Raw genomic sequence first — 20368 nt, forward strand, 5'->3', positions numbered from 1 at the left:
ACTTTATAATCAATTATATGGAGTAGCAAAGCTTAATAGACCCTCTTACGTTCAGAGGTGGGAGGAGGACCTGGGACGAACTTTAGAAGACACAGACTGGTCTAACATATGGCTCACATCTAAGTCATCTTCACCCAACATCTTAGCACTGGAGACAAATTATAAAGTCCTAACTCGCTGGTACCTTGTACCCGCTAGAGTGGCAAAATATTCACCTAATACCTCAGCTCTTTGTTTTCGAGAATGCCCAGAAATAGGCACATATTTACACATATGGTGGACGTGCCCAGTAATCCAAACCTTCTGGAAGGAAGTCTTCGTGATTGCATCTAAAATATTTAAAAAAATAATACAACCAGATCCATATTTAACTTTACTTAATCTAAAACCGGAATGGTTAACACTCTCTCAATTCAAACTTATGATCCAACTAATAACGGCTGCAAAACAAACAGTGGCCAAGGCATGGAAATCTCCTACATTGGTACTAGCAGAAACAATTCACAGAATGAATAATACAATGTCCCATGCTAAGATGGTAGCCATCGATCAAAATCAAATTCCAAAATTTGAAAAACTTTGGCATCCTTGGATAAAACAACAGTTCCTGTCAAACTTCAATGACTCTGTCCTGTTGCCATGGTAACAGATTAAATGACTTACAGAGACACCCATTCTAAGGCTTCAAAGAGAACTAAAAAGAATAATAAACTGACGAGCGGGACAACCTTGTGGACCATACCTCTACCTTTCAACCCTTTTTCTTCTTTCTCTTTCCTTTTCTCCACCTTACGATTAAAGCTCATTATCAGAATTTATTTGACCTATATACACTCTACTTGTAAACAATATGTATAGTAGGTCATTTATAAATCATTTAAATACCTACAAAAGTAACTAAGGAAATGATATATATCTTTAATTTAGGTTTACGTGAACCCAATGTTTAATATTTGAAATTTCATGATATTTACCTATATAAACCCTACTGTAAAACAATGAGCTTACTTTATAGATCCTTGTAAACTTACTTTATGTATCTTTATAACATTGTATACTCAATAAACTTCTTTTGACAAGGAAAAAAATCTCCATAGATTTTTACAGGCTACATGTTTAGAGCTACAGAGGAGGTCTAGTGCTAGAATTATTGCTCTCACTCTAACATTTGTGGTGTATGTAACCTGTGTGTATCTAGCTCTGATACTAGCCAGTGTCTCACTAGCCACTGACCTCACTGCATGTCCCTGCCAGGAGGTTGTAGGTGTGGGGCGGGGGGTGGGGTACTTCTGGTCGAATTGCCTAGGCAATCCTGGAATTCGGAGCATATACTTGTCAAAACCATTTACCTGCTCACCCCCCCCCCAAAAAAAAAGTTCCAAAAGATGAAGGGGAGAGAGGGAGAAACTTCACCTTTAAGGTGAAGATTCGCTTTAAGCTTAGAGGTGAACACTGTCACAGGGATCTGCAGTGCCTTTGACTTAATAATGTAATTGTCATATACAATCATATTATTAAAAATAATAATAATTTAACAAAAATATATATTTTCACATTTTTGCACTTTAAATCTTAAAAAAAAATTTAAATGAAAATTGCCTTTCCCCTTTGAATTAGCATTTACAATTTAGATTCAGCGGTTTATGGATTTTTTAAAAAGATCACTGTACAAAAGGTAACATATTCATCACTAACATTTTTAATGACCATAAATTATCACATATTGATTAACTGCAACTAAATAAAAGAACATAAAAAAAGCTAATTAAAGAAAAGAGGTAAATCAATGCTGATATGTGGAAAAATACTAAACGGTATCCCAGATGCATATGGGAAATTTCAGTAACGTGTAAAACAAAACAACAAACATGTAAAAAGGCATGAATAGCTGTGGAAAATGATGAAGTGAATTATTCAATTGATTTATAGACCATTATAATTAATTTATTCACAGGAGATACTCACCCTTGATTACACTTTGGCTATTGCATTTTCTTTACAAATAATATATATATATATATACAGTATGTCTCCTTTTGTGGCCTAAAAGATGGTTTTGTAAGGAAGTTCTGCTGTAACAACAAATAATTATTGTACAACTGTTTTTTTTATTCTGCTTAAACACTAAGCAATTGATATACTTACACATGCTGCATACCTGCAGCCATTTGTGGTTTAAATCACTGTAGATTAAGGACTCTTTTACTGTAAATGTGACTTTACACAGAGAGGGTAGTTAGATATGTGCAAGCGTAATCCAATTACCCACAGGCATCTCTTCTGACATGTCCCTTTGCCAAAATGGGTCCCAAGGACTGTTCATATTTAGCTTATAGAATAGTGTGGGGGATACTGTGAAGCATAATGAAAACACTTCTTGTGCCTGATAAGTATGAGCATGAGTGCATGATAGACAAAAGATAGTCAACCAGTCTAGCGAAAATGCTTAGATCCAGAGATGATCATTCAATGTCTATCAACATTTGCACGCGACTGTATCACATTAAAAAAAAAAAATATTTTAAAAAAGTTTGCAAAAGAAGACATCACTATGGGACACATTAGGGATGGTGGATAGAACCACAGTGCATGGCAGGAAAACCAGGGACACCTGACCAAAAGTGTGTTGGATGTGAAGACTCTGCTGGCAAAAATAAATGTTCTATTTTTGCACAGTAGCTTTTATTTTATTTATTTTTTGCATTTAATGTATGTAATATTTTAAACGTATCACATTATGATAAATAAGAAATGGATGTTGCATCTGATCAACAAGCCTAATGTGTAAAGCATACCACTGATCTCCACTTTGACAAGAAGCAGCAAACATGCATGCAATTGTCAATGAAAACATACATCTAAGAAAAACAGGCTTAGATTTAGATTTAGAGCAATACAAAAATATGAAAACCAGCAACCATAGGGATTATGTGAGCAAGGAGTCAGTTGCACAAAATAAAAATTAGAAGCACTGAGTAGGTAGGCTGAGCCATCTCAGTGACATTCAACTTTAATAAATACACTGCATCATATATATAACACTTTGTTTACAGAAAATGATGTTTACAAGCATGCATGTATAGAGAATATAGCTTTATTAATTTGGGTTTTCTTTAGGTGCGTGTATTTTCTCCTACAATGTAATGGGTAATTAACTGTAGTGTATATGTATGTGTTTGCTCTGCTACACAAATTAGATTTGATGCAGAGTTTATTGTGCATAAATAAAATCCTGTAATTAGAGTGAAACACAATAATGATATGCAGTTATGAGCAGATCTTTCATGTCTCTGCATATATGCAATTATTTTATGAATAGGACGTACAAAGTAGAAGGTATATTATTAATAAACATCATTCTGAGAAGGAGAATGGTAACAGAGGTAAACACTGTACTTGGCTCTTTCAGTGATTAAGGTATTTCTGTATTTGTAAGTGTGCCATTGAAAGCAGATCTAGAAATTTAAGCATTTTACCATAACGCCAACCCACTTTGCAGAATTACAGCAAGAAATAAAAAAAAGTCCTTGCACAGCACTTATAAATAATAAAAAATATCTTCCCCGGTGCCCACTCACTTGATGATATCTACTATGTCTTTCAGGTACATCATAGATTAGGCATGTCATCAGGGAAAATCTACAACAGGGACGCAGACAGCCGTACAAAGCAAACAGGTGTTTTCGCCTTTTCCTACTGTCCTACAAAAAGCATCTTTATTTTTGTTTGTTTTGCACTTGGAAAGCTCACCTCACTTCCTGTCTGGCCAGCAGGACAGAAAGTGAGGGGAATCTTTTTACTAGAGCCCCAGATAGCAGTAAAATATGGAAGAGGTTGTAATATTTTCCTACTCTATTCAAAACTTTAAAGAAGTACAGCCAAAGCTCGTTTGGCTGTACTTCTTCTGTGGTATACAGGAGTGCAGTCCCTTCTGCATTTCTGTGACCTGTTTTCAGCCAACAATGGGCTGGAGCCTGCTGTCAGCTGACATCACAGAGCCAGCAAAGGCTGGGGAAAGATTGTGACCATATGTTCGGGATCCACCCAGGAGCCTGGATGGCACCCAGCTCAGCCTTTTAGCAAGCTGCTGAAAGCCTGAGCCTGCAGCTCCCACCCCCTCCATAGCCCAGGGCTTCAGTGAGCATCGGGGGGGGCAAAGCAGACAGTGGTGACTAACAGTCACCAGCCTTCTGCTCACTGGGGGACTGAGAATTGAACGATCTGTCGTCCTTTTAGTTTTTTATTACATTTTCTCATTATACAACAGCGGTCCTTGGTTGCTCAGTTCTCAGTCTTAGAGCTGCCAGGGGACAGATGCAGCATTGGAGCGATGCTGTATCCACCTAGGTGTGTATGATTTATGAAAAAAAAACATACTTCTCTTTTAAACAAAATTTTGGCTGGGCATACACTGTGTTTTGTTCATGCAGAGCTAAACAGTAGGTTTACATTAATGCTGACTACTGCAGCTATTAACACTTACCTTCCCTTTGCTCCCTATGGAAGCATAGTTACATACATTAAACTTCCACATACTTCCCTTTATGGTGAGCTTTCTGGTTTTATGTATTTGGCTTCTCAGGCATCCAGAGCTGCCACACAAAGGTGAGGAGAGACTCCATGTGTAGACTCCAAGTTGTGACTTTTTACACTGGGTATTATTTTCTCCACTCCTGGTGGCCAGGAGGGAAGGTAAGTATGAGGCACTGGGGGGACCAAAACAACATTTTTGCTTTGCCTGCATGGGCAAACCATAAGTTCATTTTATTACAGTTGTAAATAGTTGTTTGGTAAAGCTGAAAGTAAATTTTCAGCTCAAAGTTATAAAACTTGTAATAAAATGCAAGCAACTGGAGGCTCGATATTTACCTTTAAATATCTTCAAGTTCCCTGGGAGTCTTAAAGCCTAAAGATTTCTATTTAATTAAGCTCATAATGGTACAAGAGGTAGGACCAAACTGGTACATGAGATATAGGTTGATATCACCCTTCAAAAATTACCATCATAAAGGAAGAGCTAAATCCACCATAACTTTCCCTCTTAGACTTTACAGTTTTGTCTGGAAATCTACAGATTTTATTTATGGAAATATTGTGATATACATAACACAGGAATTGTTATGTGCGAGAAAAACATCAGAAACTAGATTTTATTAGCCTAAATCTTACAAATATCAAAGAGACTGATGGCAAAGGACAATTCTTTTTCCTACAATGCACATTTAAGAATCTTCTCAGATACTAGAATTTATGTGCAAATAAATTTAGTCTGCCATGAGTCATGGAGTAAGTGTAAATAATGAAAAATATGATAATCCATCCTTATCACTGCTCTAAGAGCAACTCATTTATTGTAGACGAGAAATATGTTATCATTTACATCCAGATTGCATGTCTTCACAAAGAGACTTGTAGGAATATTCAATGCAAATGGAAAATATACTCACCATCACTAATTTTAGTACCTCCAAGTACAATGGCTGATAACCCAACAGAGGAGGAGAGCATCCAGATACACACATTGATGAATTTAGCTTTCAGTGGTGTCCGAAAATCCAGGGCTTTTACTGGGTGGCACACAGCAATATATCGGTCAACACTCATCATGGTAAGGGTGAATATACTGGTAAACATATTATAGTAGTCAATGGACATGACTATTTTACAGAGAATGTCTCCAAAAGGCCAAGAACTCATTAAAAATTCTGTGCTCTGGAAAGGCATGGTAGTGGTCACTAGAGCATCAGCCAAAGCTAAGTTAAATATATAAATGTTGGTTGCAGTCTTCATTTTTGTGTATCTGTTAAAGACAAAGGGTACAGGTTAAAAGTTATAAAGTAATTAAATAATTAATACTTTTTTTTTAGCAGGAGTGATATAGAATGTATATGTGTTATAAAAGCCAAAGACCCTGACTCAATTATGTAGAAATTGCAGCAGTTTCATTCATGTCCCATGCTTGAATGGGGCCTGGAGGACACAAATGGCAAATGTAATTTTGTTACATTAAATTGATTGTAAAGTCTCCTTTTAAAAAAAAAAAAAAAAAAGCAAACATGTTATGCTTAACTTCTCTGTGCAGGGTTTTTGCACAGAGCAGCCCTGATCCTCCTCTTCTCGGGTCCCTCTTCGCTGCTCCTGGCCCCTCCCTTCTGTCAAGTGCCCCCACAGCAAGCAGCTTGCTATGGGGGCACCCAAGCCAAGCTGCAGCTCCGTGTGTCCATTCACCCTCTCTCTCCTGATTGGCTAACTGACTTTGATTGACAGCCATGGGAGCCAATGGCACCATTGCTGTATCTAGGCCAATCAGGAGGGAGAGTCCTGGATGGCCAAGGGACTAGCTGACATCGCTGGACAGGGATGGGGCTTAGGCAAGTATTAGGGGCTGCTGGGGATGCTGCTACACACAAAATAATACAGTATTCATACAGTAGTAAAGATGCTGTAAACAACAAAGTGACACATTTCATTTTAGCAGTTGGCACTTCTGTCATGCAATACTGGGGTTGTTCATTTTAACTCCCAATCAGAACCCTACTTGCATGGAATTTCCATATTCTCCTTGTGCTTACATGGGTTTCCTCCCACGTTCCAAATACATGCTGGTAGTTTAACTGGCTTCTGTCTAAATTGGCCCCAGTATGTATATGCATGTGAAGTATGGACCATAGATTGTACGTTCTGATGTAAATGTACAATATATAATGCACTTTGTAAATTGTTGGCAATATATAAATAACTCTAATAAATACATATGTTTCCATTTCATGATGTCAATCTAGTAAAAGAGGACCTCTGGTTTGCACCATGCTTATTGCCTTCTGATATAAGCTGATTTTTCTTAGCATGGCTTTAAATGATGACTTGATTCAACTCAATAATATAAGTTTGAATACAGTTTACAGTGTCTCTGGTTTCTTTATTTTTTCCTTTCTGTCTCAACTGTTAGCTCTATATTAAATTGATATATTGAACTTACCTTTTTAAAGTTGTGCCATCGATACTCTACCATTTATTAATTTGATGTTTCAGTATATTTTGCTACTTGAAGTAATCTTTTATGTATGTTTTTTTCCAAGAAAATTGGAGTAGACAGCTAATGCCCTATACTTGCAATATGGTGTTCCTAATTTACAGGCTGCTTATATTTATGTATCTTTTATGGTATCTGTCTGACAGATCTGTCAGCACTTTAGGAAATTGCCTGCGATTTCCATTTTGGCTAGAAGCAGTATGTTGGCCAGCTGGTGACTTTGTTTAAGCTCAGATTTCATTGCCTTATGGAGTCATAAAAAGAATGATTACTTTTGGATGGAATAGATAAAACACTCAATACTGACAGTGCTCAGACATTCTAATTGGAAAGAGTAACTGTTACAAAATGAAGCTGTTGTCCATTGTAATCATTTTCATTCTTAAAGAGGAGTTCACCCAAAAGTGGAACCTCTGCTTTTTTGCTTCCTCCCTCACACACATGTCACATTTGGCACCTTTCAGTGGGGAGGTGGGAATGGGGACCTTTTTTTGACATCCCACAGAAGTTCAACCCCCCCTCCTCCTTCCTCCTCTGCCAGGTCAATTAGAAAGCGCAGCACACATGTGCAGTAGGGAGTTGGCTGTGAAGCCAAAAGGCTCACTGATGATTTTCCTTACCCGAGACGGCGGTGGCAGCACCCGACATCCAATCTGAAAATCTGCTGGGGTGCTGACATTGCGGGCTCCCTGGACAGGAAAGTGTCAATATATTAAAAGTCAGCAGCTACAACCGAACTCCTCTTTAAATTGTACACAAATCTAAAACTTTTTAGTTTTAGACAAAGTAGGAAAGGGCTAAAAAGCCTGTCAGGTTACCTTTTAACTGCTCATGTCTGGAGAGATTTCCCTTCACTTCCTGTTTGCAATAGGAAATAAAAGGACATTTCCCCAAAGTGAATGAGGTTTCTGCCTTAGAGTGTTGTCAAAGGGATAGATATCTCCATTTAAGAATTGCTTTCCCCAACTTTTGCTCTTATTACAACTATAACATTTTTGATTTATTCTAATTTTCTATCTCAAATAGTGAGAGTGAATCTCTCCAGGACACAGATGCTTAACAACTTGCCGCCAAATCACATACATATATGTGATTGGATTTAAGTGGTTATACTGGGGTTATGGCTGCAGCTGAATGCCATAATCCCGGTATGTTTTGCTTTTTTCATCTAAAAGCAATCCTAGCAGCTGATTAGTCCCCCCTCCCACTTCCCAGAGGGGCTTCTCCAGGCTTTCCTGTGCTATCAGGGACCCGGTATTTGATTCGGCAGTGCTGTCATTTTATCACAGAGCTGGTTAAGGACCAGAAGGACCTCGGCCATCTCTATGGTCTAGGAGACTGAAAAACAATGTCATTATGTCGTTAGAGCAGATGTAAACATGAGATCAATGTTTTTCTTTTTTTTTTATCTTATGCAGGGTACAGGAGAGAACTGGGGTCTTATCCCCAGATGTCTTCATAAAGGGGTAATTACATTTTTTTTTAAAAGCACCCCCGTCCCTCCGTGCTCGCAAGCATATATAAATAAATGGTGTGCGCACCACACATGTAAGGTATCACCATGAACATTACAGTGAAAGCAATAATTCTAGCGCTAGATCTCCTCTATAACTTCAAACTGGTAACCTGTAAAAATGCTTAAAATGTCGCCTATGGCAATTTTTGAGTAATGTAGTTTGTTGCCAATCCATGAATGTGCGCAATTTTATCTAAAAATAAATCGCATTTGAAAAACCACTGCGCAAATATTGTGTGACATAAAAAATTGCAGTGGCCATTATTTTATTCTCTAGGGCCTCTGCTAAAAAAATATATATAATGTTTTGGGGTTCTAAGTAATTTTCTAGCAAAAAAAATCAGATTTTCATTTGTAAATAAAAGTGTCAGAATAGGCCTGGTCTTCAAGTAGTTACACTTCACAAATGTTCTATCCTTTCCCTATTCTATTTAAAGCAAAAAAAAAAAAAGTTTTGCCTTTGTGTATAGAATACTTTAATTTTCCAGGAACAGGAAACTCAGGGTCTGATTGGTCGCTATGGCCAGCATCCTATATTTGGCTACACTTTTGGCTTTTATAAACCAATTTCAATATCAGGGGCTCATTTGCACACACCCAGATATCAGCTGTACTTGTTCGTGAGCCCATGTAGGATAGTGACCCTTTGAGCAAACAACACAAAAAGAGGTCTAAACATGCACAAGCCCACTTCACGCTTACACAAAAGAATCTACATCCTAACTATTACTCTTGTCATTTACTAGCTTCATCTACCTTCATCTACCTTCAATCATATAGTTGGTGTTAATTCTCCTCTCTTCTTTAAAGTGGTTATAAAACTTTGAAACAAAAAAAATGAACAAAGCACATCCCTCCTCCCTCTGCAATGTGTCACCTCTGTTAGTTTTCTCTGACACCAGGCAATCCATGATGACTCCCCTCCCCAAACTGATGACATGCATGTTTCCCAATAAGGGTCCTGTCACACGGGCGGTCCCCCCAGTGGACTTCGTTTTGCTCAGTGGGGGATAACTCCGCTGATCCCCACTGAGAAGGCGGATGACAGGTCCATCTCTGTTCACTGTGCGGAGATGGACCTGTCAAAGTTCCACTTTCCTCTATGGGAAGACCAGATGAAAATGGACCGCCGGTCTATTTTCATCTGATCCCAACCGATCCGATCCGCCAGACAGATGGAAAATAGGGTCACAGACAGGATCGGATCAGATAGCATGTCTTTGGAGTGTGGGAGGAAACCGATGCAGGCACAGGGAGAACATGCAAACTCCGGGCAGGTAGTGTCATGGTTGGGATTCGAAGCAGCAACCCTTTTTACTGCTAGGCGAGATGCTAACCACTACACCACTGTGCCGCCTCTGTGCTTTGGAGTGAGTGAAATCAGATCCCCACCTCATGGAAGCCGAGAAATATGATATGCTCTAGATACTTTAGGGTGCTCTGGATGAGAGAGGGTGGCAGATAAAGAGGTACAGTTTATGTGGAAGGACGTGCTTCATCATTATTTACCACATGATGACAAACCATTTAATACTGCTCACAATGATCAGCTTTTATTTATTTATGTAAAACCTCTATCCCAAAAGGAACAAAACTGTTGCTATAACTGCTTATAAAGTGTGATCTAGGAATTAGCTTCAATTTGTTTAGTGTATCTAGATAATATAATCTATCTAATGCTCTCCTCCCCTAAGACTGACAATGCTGCTGTCCAAAGGTATCTCTGTTGCTCCTTCTTCCAGAGTGAAGGCATTCTAATAAGGGAAGGGTGTTACTGACCAAATCACTAGGTGAAAAAAAAGTGGCGAAAAATCCCAAAAATGTTAATGAATGCAGCCACCACAACTAATGATTGGTAAGCTGCAATATTTTACAATTTTGGTTTTGGGTTTAAGACCACTTTAATCAGGAAGGGACTTCCTGAAAATAGATTGTTGATAATCAGCCTTTACAAGTGTGTAGTTAATACTGGTAAATAATTATTACTAAAAGAAATAGTCAGATCGTTTGTGAACTGATATTCTATATCTTTTATTGCACTGTATGTTCACAGTCGTCATTTTGCTTCTTTCAGGCAGCAGATTGCAGAGCTGCAGGAATTCAGTGCTACCTACTAAGAGAAAGTTGCATAGTTTGCAGCAGAGTGGATGCTTTGTTGCTGAGTACACAGCTGAATTCTGACGTTGGATCTCAGATACCACCCAGCAGTGTAAAAGTGTCAATTCCAACAAGAGCTCCTCTAAACAGGTTAAAGCTAAGCTTGTCAGAGTAGAGACTCTTAATGATCTTGCAACTTTCTTCCAATTATGTATCCAAACTGATCACAGACTTACCGAAAGGAGGAAGAAGAGACTGGGAATGTTTGGAAGTAATAGTGGCATGTGTTTTTCTGCTAGTCAATTTGTTCAGAAGGGTCCAAACATTTCTCCAAATTCTAATATTCCAAACCTATGCAGGTTGATGCATTTAAGAGATCCATTTCTACTCAGGAGAAAGAAAGAAGACATTTGGAGAATTTATGTCTATATTGTGGGGACTCTGGTCATTATGCAGTTAATTGTCCCAACAAAGTTAGAAGAACATTTGTTGTAACTGATGTTATAGTGCCTGAACAAAAAAAATCTAGTCTATTTCCCCATTGATCCATGAAGAAAATTAGGTAAATTCTTTAAGGTCTCAATTTGTCATCCCTATTAAACTTATCACCAAAGACTGTGAAATTCCTTGCTGTGCTATGATAGACTCCATGACTGGGGGAAACTTTATGAACATAGAATTTGTCCAAAGCAATCAATTTGCCCCTATTGATATGGAGACATATAAGGTTCCTCTGGTACTCCGATTTGAGGCTGACCATCATGAGACTCATTAGATGATTAAGTCACCAAAATTTCCTGTCATCCTGGGCATTCCTTGATTTTTTTACCCTTAATCCCTCCATGAACTATGGAGCAGGGACCATATATTTTTCATCCCTCCATTGTGAGGAACATTGTAGAGAACCTTGTTGAACAAATTCTACACCTATTAAGGTGCCACAAGTAATTGTGGTAATAACCCAGTCATATGACAACCCACTTCCACAATAACATGTGATGTCTGTGATTAAAATAATGGAGATCGATTACCTTCTCATCATCCATATGATTGTCCCATTGAAGTGCTTCCAGATGGTCTTTTCAGTCTATTAGAACCTGAATTAAAGGTGTTCAGAGAATGGCTTGATGAGAATTTAGAGAAGGGCTTTATCAGACTCAATGTCTCCTGCAGGAGCAGCCCTGTTCTTTGTTGTATAACCTTGTCCGCATTTGCAACAAATGAAAAACTGCCTTTAGAAACAGATATGAGCATTTTGAGTCCTTGGTTATGTCTGTTGGCATTTGCAACGCTCCTGCAACTTTGCAACATTTCATCAATTATGTTTTTTGTGATTTGTTGGACCAGTTTGTGGTTGCATATCTGGATAGTATTCTCGTTGTTTCTGATAACCTGGAGGATCATTGCAAGCATCTTTGCATTGTCTTTGAAATATTAAGGAAAAGCTGACTTTATATCAAGCTGGAGAAATGGGATAATGGGATATATTATTTCTCCAGAAGGAGTGAGCGTGGATCCCAAGAAGATTAAAGCAGTAGTGGATTGGTCTGCCCCATAGAAACAGTTTGTTGGATTTGCCAACTTCTCTAAGGTGATTGCATTGATTGAGCAGCAGACAAAGAAAGGTAAAGACTGCCTTTAGTAAGCTACAGACTCTTTTCACTTATTCACCAATATTGGTACATTGTGATCCCAACCTACCTTTTATGAATTAAATGGATGCTTCAGACTCTGCCATGGGAGCTATCCTTTCTCAGTGAAGAAGAGATAAGATGTAGCTTCATCCTTGTGCTTATTTCTCATGCACGGTCTTCAGCCGAAAGGAACTATGGTATTGGGAATAAAGAGTTGCTGACAATTAAGGAAGCCTTTTCCAAATGAAGGTATCTGCTAGAAGGAGCTTATCATCCTGTAACTGTTTTCACTGATCATAAAAATTTGGAATTCCTTCGTTGTGCCAAGAGATTGTCTTCTAGACAAGCACATTTGTCCCTTTTCTTTTGCAGGTTCATTATCTTGTATCAACCTGGGTCAAGAAATAGTAAGGGCAATGCCTTATCGATAATGTTGTCTGAGCCTCTCCAGGAAGGCAACTCCGAATGTACAAGACTGCTTCAAAAGAACTTCCAAGAGTCCACAAGTTCCAAGACATTTTGCTCAGCGTTAGGTGTTACAATTAATCTGTCCTTTGCTTTTAATCCCCAGTCTATTGGTCAGACCAAGAGGACCAATCACTCTGGAATAATACCTTTGATGTTTTGTCAGTTATCTTAAGGAAGACAGTATATCATATCTTTCTATGGCAGAATTTGCTTATACCAATTCTAAACATAGCTCCACTGCCCAATGTCCTTTTTCCTTAAATACTGGGTATGATCCAGTTGGTGTTCCTGATCTGCCTGGAGAGAAATTGATCAAAATTTTGAAGGAGTCTCAGAAATGTTGCAAAAAAGCTGTCAGTCATCACAGATCACGTTCTACCTTTTATGTGGGTGACAAGGTTTGGTTATCAATTAAAAATTTGAAGATACACATTCCATGTGCAAAGCTGGGCCACAAGTTTGTGGGACCTTTACAGATTTCAGCTCAAATTAACCCAATCACTTTTTGCTTAAAACTTTCTGACAGTATGAATATTCACCCCATGTTTCATGTATCCTTGCTCAAACCATTTAATGAAAACCCGTTTTATGGGAGAATTCCCCCTACCTATTGAGGTGCAAGGTGAAGAATAATTTGTGGTTGAGAAAATTCTTGATTCCAGGATCTTTAGGAACAAATTACAGTATCTAGACCAATGGGAAGGAAATGGGCCAGAAGAAAATTCTTGAGAACCTGAGGAGAACGTTCATGTACCTATATTAATAAGATAGTTGCACCAGCCCTGGCCCTAAGACATCCAGGGAATGTCCTGGAAGGATGGGAGTACTATCAGGACCAGACTCTAGACCTGTGACCTCCTCCTTGCTGAGCCACCTGAGATGCTGGACAGAATCCTGTCTGAACCTTTGTATAATCTTGTCTTTTACCTTGTTTCTGGTGAAAGTTGAACGCCTTGCTTCTCCCATGAGCTTCCTATGTAAGTAATGGCTTTGCACTTCCTGTTTGTCAGATTTTTATTCTCTTGCCTGCTGATATCTTTCTCCTTTGTGTACCTGCAACTGTCCTTATATCCACTACCACTTGTTACTGACCTTTGGCTTGTTCCTTAATTATTCTTTCTCTTAATTTCAATCTGCAACCACTTGTTACTGACCTTTGGCTTGTTAACTGACTAGGCTTCTGCTTGATCCCTACCTGCTATATCTGATACTTGACCCCAGCTTGTCACCTCCTGGTAAAGCAATCCTAAGGACACAATAAAACCGATCTCTAGCATAAAGAGCTCTGGTGAATACCAGTTAGTGTTTAGATTCCACACCTCAGATGAGCATGCATCATCTGCCAGGGTGACCTGCTTGTGTACATATCCAGCTAGGCATTGGGAGCCTCTCTACTGCTATTGCTACTGGTCTCTGTGCCTGACCCCTGACCGTGACAAAATGAATCTTTGTACTGAGCTATCTAAGAATTGATATGTCACAGCTCTGACTTTTGTATATTTAGATTTAAGTTCTATGTTTAAATTACACCTTGATCTGTCCATCTATGTAACCAACTTATTTTTTAATGGTGTGTATCCCTACCCCCATAGAAGATGCTGAATAGAATGGGTTTTTCTGTTCTTTGCCTCAACCTTCTCAAAAATTCCAGCCCCTCTGACACACCAAGTTGAATATGCATACAATATCAAAGGAATTACTGAAAGTAATACTTAGTACCCAATAATAGTGCTACATCAATGAAAACAGGCACCAAAACAAGTAAGAAAAGACAAACGTATTTGTCATCCAGTATGGTTGGTAACTAGGCAAGCATAAAATGGATTAACACAATTTAGCAATGCATACAACATGATTAACAGTAAAGACTAGGCATATTATGAAATTTGGCATCCAGATCAGCATAAACAGTAGAAAGGTCACCTCAAATGCAACAGTGAGCAGTAGTAAAGTTTAATCTACTAAGTGCTGGAATTATACTGCCAGAGTGCCTTTATGGTGACAATGCTAGTCCTAGACTGACTGGATATGCATTTAAGAAAAGAAGGGTGGTAGCAGAAGGGGCAAGGGGCTTGCTGAATAATTATTATGAGGGGGCAGTCCTTTGAAATGTTCTTCTGCTGGCTATTGTTGGGGCTCTTGTGTCTTGTATTTAACGGCATTCCCAGTAAACCTGCATGTAGTATGGGTACAGTATAGGTACGGTATGGTATTGGCACAGGTGCAAGGTAGATGTGGTTCAGATTAGGGTAAAGGTTTGGTATAATGCATTATAGGGTTGATATAGATGCAGTCTAGGATTGGAATAAGTGTGGTGTACAGTGCAGTATGGGTGTGGTATGGATTGGGTACACTTAGTGTCCTGCTCTCAGTGGCTCATTTCCTGCTAACACAGTATCATCAATAGACTAATAGCCCTCTCAGCAGTCCCTGGGTCCCTTGGTTTCTCCCTGAAAGCCCTCTGTAATAAGCGAGGGGAAGCAGAGGTGAGGGTGATGATTCAGTCTCCCTGTTGCAGTGGTGCAGGTGCTGTGATGTGGGTGGTGCTTCACTGTCCCTGGATGTCCTTACACCCAGTCTTAGACTAGGATCTCCACTGGTATGGTCTCCCGCTGGCAGACGAATATCCATATGGAGGTGTACACTTTCATTAATATATGGCGTGATGCAGTGGCAGCTGGTGCTCAATGATTTGAAGGGGCGGCAAACAAACCCGACCCCCCTGCACAGGAGATGGATGACGGCAATCAGTGCTCCTCCCACAGGAGACAGACGGCTGCGATTAGTGCCCCCATGGGAGACGGACAGCGGCGATCAATGACCTTACCTTAGGAAGCTGTTGCTGCTCCTTGCTCTAGCTTGCGGAGGGAAGAACAGGAAGTCCTAAGACTCCTTGGCCAATTGGGCCTCAAGACCCGCTTTCTGATTAGCCAGGAGGAAAAGCAGGAAGACATGAGTGAATTTTAATTTGCTATTGTCACACAACCAGGTGGGCTCAAGGCTCAGTGCTCTGCACTCAGAGCCCACCCTTTTTTAAAGCCAATTAGAGCCTCAGGCTCTAATCATGTGCTTAAGAAAAAGAAAACCCCATTGAAATCCATGCATCTGGCACCCTGCATGTAGATTTGGGGCCGAGTGCATGGATTAGGGGGCGGCGCCCCTGTGCCCCTAATGGATGGGCCGCCACTGGCGTGATGGCAAATGACACATATCTTTCACAGAGAGCACCATCCCTAAAGATATAGTCTATTTAGCTGTCTATCTTCTGTCAACCTGGACACCAGGAGCAGAGAGACATGGATAATGGGACTTTAAATGGGCCTTCCAGGAAATACCACAGACTGAATTAAAACAAAAACACTTTATTACATGTTTAAAAAACATTGCAAAAAGTAAAGAACATACAATAATGCCAATTTTCCAGCAAGAAAGTAACACATATGACATTAAAGTTTGAGGGTGTTATAGCTTCACATCTTATAGTCATACATAAGCACCATAAGTCTACGTGTTTCAATAGAGAAATAGCTTCATCGGGATATAATTAGTCATTTGTTTTTGTATAGTCATTAAAGGTCATTGTATCCTGATGAATCTATTTCTCTGGTGAAATGCATAGATACATGACGCTTATTTATAACTATAAGATGTGAAGCTATAACACCTTCAGGCTTTAATGTTATATGTGTTACTTTCTTGGAGGAAAATTGTCATTAATGTATTGCCATTCATCTATTTTCTTTACTTTTTACCATGTTTTAAAACATGTAATAACGTGTTTTTGCTTTAACTCTGTGGTACTTCCTGGAAGGCAAGCTTGAAGTCCCATTGTCCATGTCTCTCTCTGCTCCTGGTGTCCAGGTTGTCAGAAGATAGACAGTTGAATAGACTGTATCCAGACAGTTTAATAAAAATCAGTTTAATAAAAATCATCTCTCCACTTCTCTTATTGCACAATGCCTATAGGCACTGTATTGTAAGGAGCCTAATCATCCCATTATATGGCTGCTGTCTCATACTACAATTCCCAGGATTCTCAGTCTTTGGGCTGACTTGGCATTAGGTCTCCCCCTAATGGCTGGAGGAGAATGATGCAGCATAACATTAGTATCTCAGTAGAGAGAGAAAAATAAAAGGCTACAGTATGTCTCCTTCTCCATATTGCTGTAAGTTGAAAAAGAGTAATAAAAGAAAAACTTGCTCCAACTACTTACTTGATAAAATGCTTATTTATGTGACTTAAAAAGATAAAGATAGTTGAAGCTGTATTAATCATAATAAATTAAGCAAATATACACAAACCACTATACACTGAGTTTAAAACAACTTATTAACTACTAAAGATAGTCTGCAGCCTTAGTCTCAGTTCACATCTGTGCGGCTGTATGCTGCGTGTAGGGCAACCCATCCATTTAAATTGGCTGCCCTACACAAGAGAAATGCAGAGAAAGAGGTCCCTGACCCTTTTTAAAATTGTGCTGCACCCAACCACATGGTGGTGCAACACCATGTGGTTTGGCACAAGTGAAACATTGTGGTTTGGCACAAGTGAAACATTTTCTGATGTATGGAGCAATATTAGGAATTAATGGCACCTCTGTGCATCTGCTAAAGAGCAACACATTTCTCTGTGTGGGAACATTCATGATTTTACACTTGTTCCCGACACACAATAACGTGAAAGAGACAAGCTGCGCTTGTCTTTTTCCCTTTATACACAATAATGTGAACCTAGCCTTAATCTAGATTTAGTTATATTTAGTGGCAAATATTTACATAACAAAACTTTTATAAACGTATAACAACTAATATGTGTACTATCTATAATTACCAAACTTGCAGAGGCCATTAAGTATGGCAGTAATAGTGTGGCAGGGGTTCGGGGTGACTGTAAGGGCCAGAGATGTAACAGAAGGGAAGATTATCCAATAAAGAGTCAGGTAACAGATTGTATAAGCACTGTATTACCGGGGTGCCTTGGAGGCTTCTAAACAACACACCAAAGCATTTAGTGTGATTTGAGCCCTTCCACTAAAGTTTTGTGGATGTACTTCCTATCTACAAGTACAGTATAGATCAGGCTGCAGCTCACTTAGCAAGTAAATATTTTCTAGTAAAATGGCTGTGGCTGCGGATATTAGAAGAAACAATAATTCACATGAGGTTTTAGTTTTTGTCAAATAGATCCATGATCTATATTCACCTAATAGGCCCTGCTACTTAAATGCCAAAAATCAATACTTAATAAGGAAAACTACATTTGACATTAACATCAAGAATTAATTGAGGTAATTGCAAGTACACTGCTTTACATCTGTCTTTTTATTGTATAATCTATATGATCTCAGATTCTAGCCAGCAAATACTATTATATTAGCTTCCTTAGAACACATAGATTAATCTAAGCTCTTATTAAAGCTAAATTACATATTCCACAGCTACTGTTACATTATAACAATTATTTTGCAGAAAGAAGAAAGTAAAGAATTTGCAAAATAACAATATAAGTGCTTATTGTTGATTGGACAGCCTAGTGACACTACCATTAAAATTGCATTTAAAATGTCCATTAATGGAACTGGAATAAACCTTTGTGACTCAAGCATGAATATGCAAAAAAAGTTGCAAAGACTGAAAAAACATATACAGATCTTTGGAGTTTAGCGCAAATCAATGGCTTAATTGAGATAATGTGGGGAAAGCTGGTGGGTTCAGTATATATCTCTCTGGCACACTCACTTAAACCTATTATAGTTGATAGAGTGAGAAATTTGTTTAATGACTACAGATACTATTAGGTATTTCTTTTGTAATGGGTGGAGAAGTGCTTAGAGATGCTGTGTCTTGAGAAGTGTTTTGAATCTTTTTTATTAAACCTCTGGCAGAATGTCTAGATTGCTTAAGCAACATATTGCAGTTGGGAAGGGCAGACAAGTAGGTAAATTATAAACTGAGAAGAGCAGTTAAAGTGGGTGTGACAGTTAAAGTTTCTTGAGCACTAGTTGACTGCAAAGTGTTGGACTGCATCAGTGTTCTGCTGGGTGCCAAAACATTTTTTAGGATCTTAGCTTCCCAACTGAAAGAATTATTCTCCTTTGGGGGAATACATCAAATTAAGTAGTGGATCATGCTGGAAGATGTGGCAATGTATAACCTAAATCATTGTGGACTAAATTTTCAACAAAACTTGATATATCCTCAGAATCCCATTTTCATATCATGCAATAAGTAATCTATATAACACTTTTATAGAAAGAGTCTCTGCTGGAGTGGGTTATTAGATACACGAATGTTGCCATGTATAAGTTTTAAGAGCTTGGAGTGAAATGAGTTCCCATTGCTGTGCCTCTCATTTGTAGGTAGAAATGTTTCAGGTGGATGTAATAGTTGTTTGTGAAGATGAAACTGTTGGCTTCCAGATGAAATATGGCTTAAAGCCTGGGCATTAGTGGGTATGAAAATAGATATGGGCCGATAGCTGAACTCCCATTGATGTGTGGAAGACATATACTATAAGGTCAAGCAATGTGAGTCCTTGGTTCAAGTGATCTCTTGTAGTGTTAGGAGGTCATTAGTTTCCCTGAGATAGGCTGGTAAGCTCTTGAAAAAAATTGTCGGTGATGAGCAATAAACTGGGGGTGAATTGGAGGTCAGAGTTTAGTCCTGATATAATGGGTTTTCTGGGAAGGTTGTTTTTTGTTATAGAGAAGTCGTAGAAGAATACAGTATTTACATTTCCTATGATTGTAAAGTGTTTTTGTTAATTCCCAACAAGTTGTTTGTACAGTATGTTCTGACCTGATGAAATATTGATTGTTTAGAGAAAAGTGGTGTGTAGGAGCCTAGTTTGTCATGGTATAATAAATTCTTATCTCTGGGAATTCTCCTGCCTTTTTCAATGTATGTATTTTGGTTTTGTAATACTAAACCTCTTTTCGACTTTTGTTTTTTCTGCCCCCTTTGTCTGCATGTTTATTATCATATTTCTATTTTATTTTCACGTCTTTAAGGCCTCTTTTTCTTCTCTGTTGAGGTTGGGGATTTTTTTCTCTGAGTTTGTGGATAGTTTATTGAGATATGGCGTTACAAGATTTTGAATAGTAGAGACAAAATTATCTTTCCATTGGATCAAAATGTATCTAGATTTTGGTTTGCAATTAATAATAATCAGGACTTTTTTTCTCAGAGAAAAGGTGCAGGAACTCACCCTCTCTGTCCAACTCTCCACCCCAACCATGCCCAAACCCCACCCCCAGCCACACCTTCCTTAGAAGAGAGATTTGTAGCGGTGCCAAATGTATCACATAAGGCAAATTCCCCAAAATCCCCCCCAGCTCTCCTCATCACAAATCCCCTCCAGCACTGGGGGGGAGAGAGGCCTAGTGCTGGGAAATGGAGAGGGCTAGTGCTGGAAGGAGGGGCGGGAGAGGGTTAGTGCTGGGAGGGGGGGAAGGCTAGTGCTGGAGGGGGGGAGAGAGGGCTAGTGCTGGGAGGGGGAGAGGGCTAGTGCTGGGAGGAGGAGGGGGAGAGGGCTAGTGCTGGAAGGGAGGAGAGGGTTAGTGCTGGAAGGGGGGAGAGAGGGTTAGTGCTGGGAGGGGGAGAGGGATAGTGCTGGGAGGG

The 20368-nt window shown here is 39.1% G+C and overlaps 1 protein-coding gene across 1 annotated transcript in view; it reads right to left on the minus strand.

The window, feature by feature from the left end:
* OPRK1 (opioid receptor kappa 1) overlaps positions 1-20368 on the minus strand; it is a 183323-nt gene that overhangs the window by 16913 nt on the left and 146042 nt on the right. The window contains exon 3 of the mRNA XM_073631598.1: positions 5448-5800. Coding sequence (XP_073487699.1) covers positions 5448-5800 — 353 coding nt within the window. The remainder of the gene's footprint in view (positions 1-5447; positions 5801-20368) is intronic.

The sequence above is a fragment of the Aquarana catesbeiana genome, linkage group LG05 (genome assembly GCF_042186555.1).
Source record: "Aquarana catesbeiana isolate 2022-GZ linkage group LG05, ASM4218655v1, whole genome shotgun sequence".
NCBI lineage: Eukaryota > Metazoa > Chordata > Amphibia > Anura > Ranidae > Aquarana > Aquarana catesbeiana.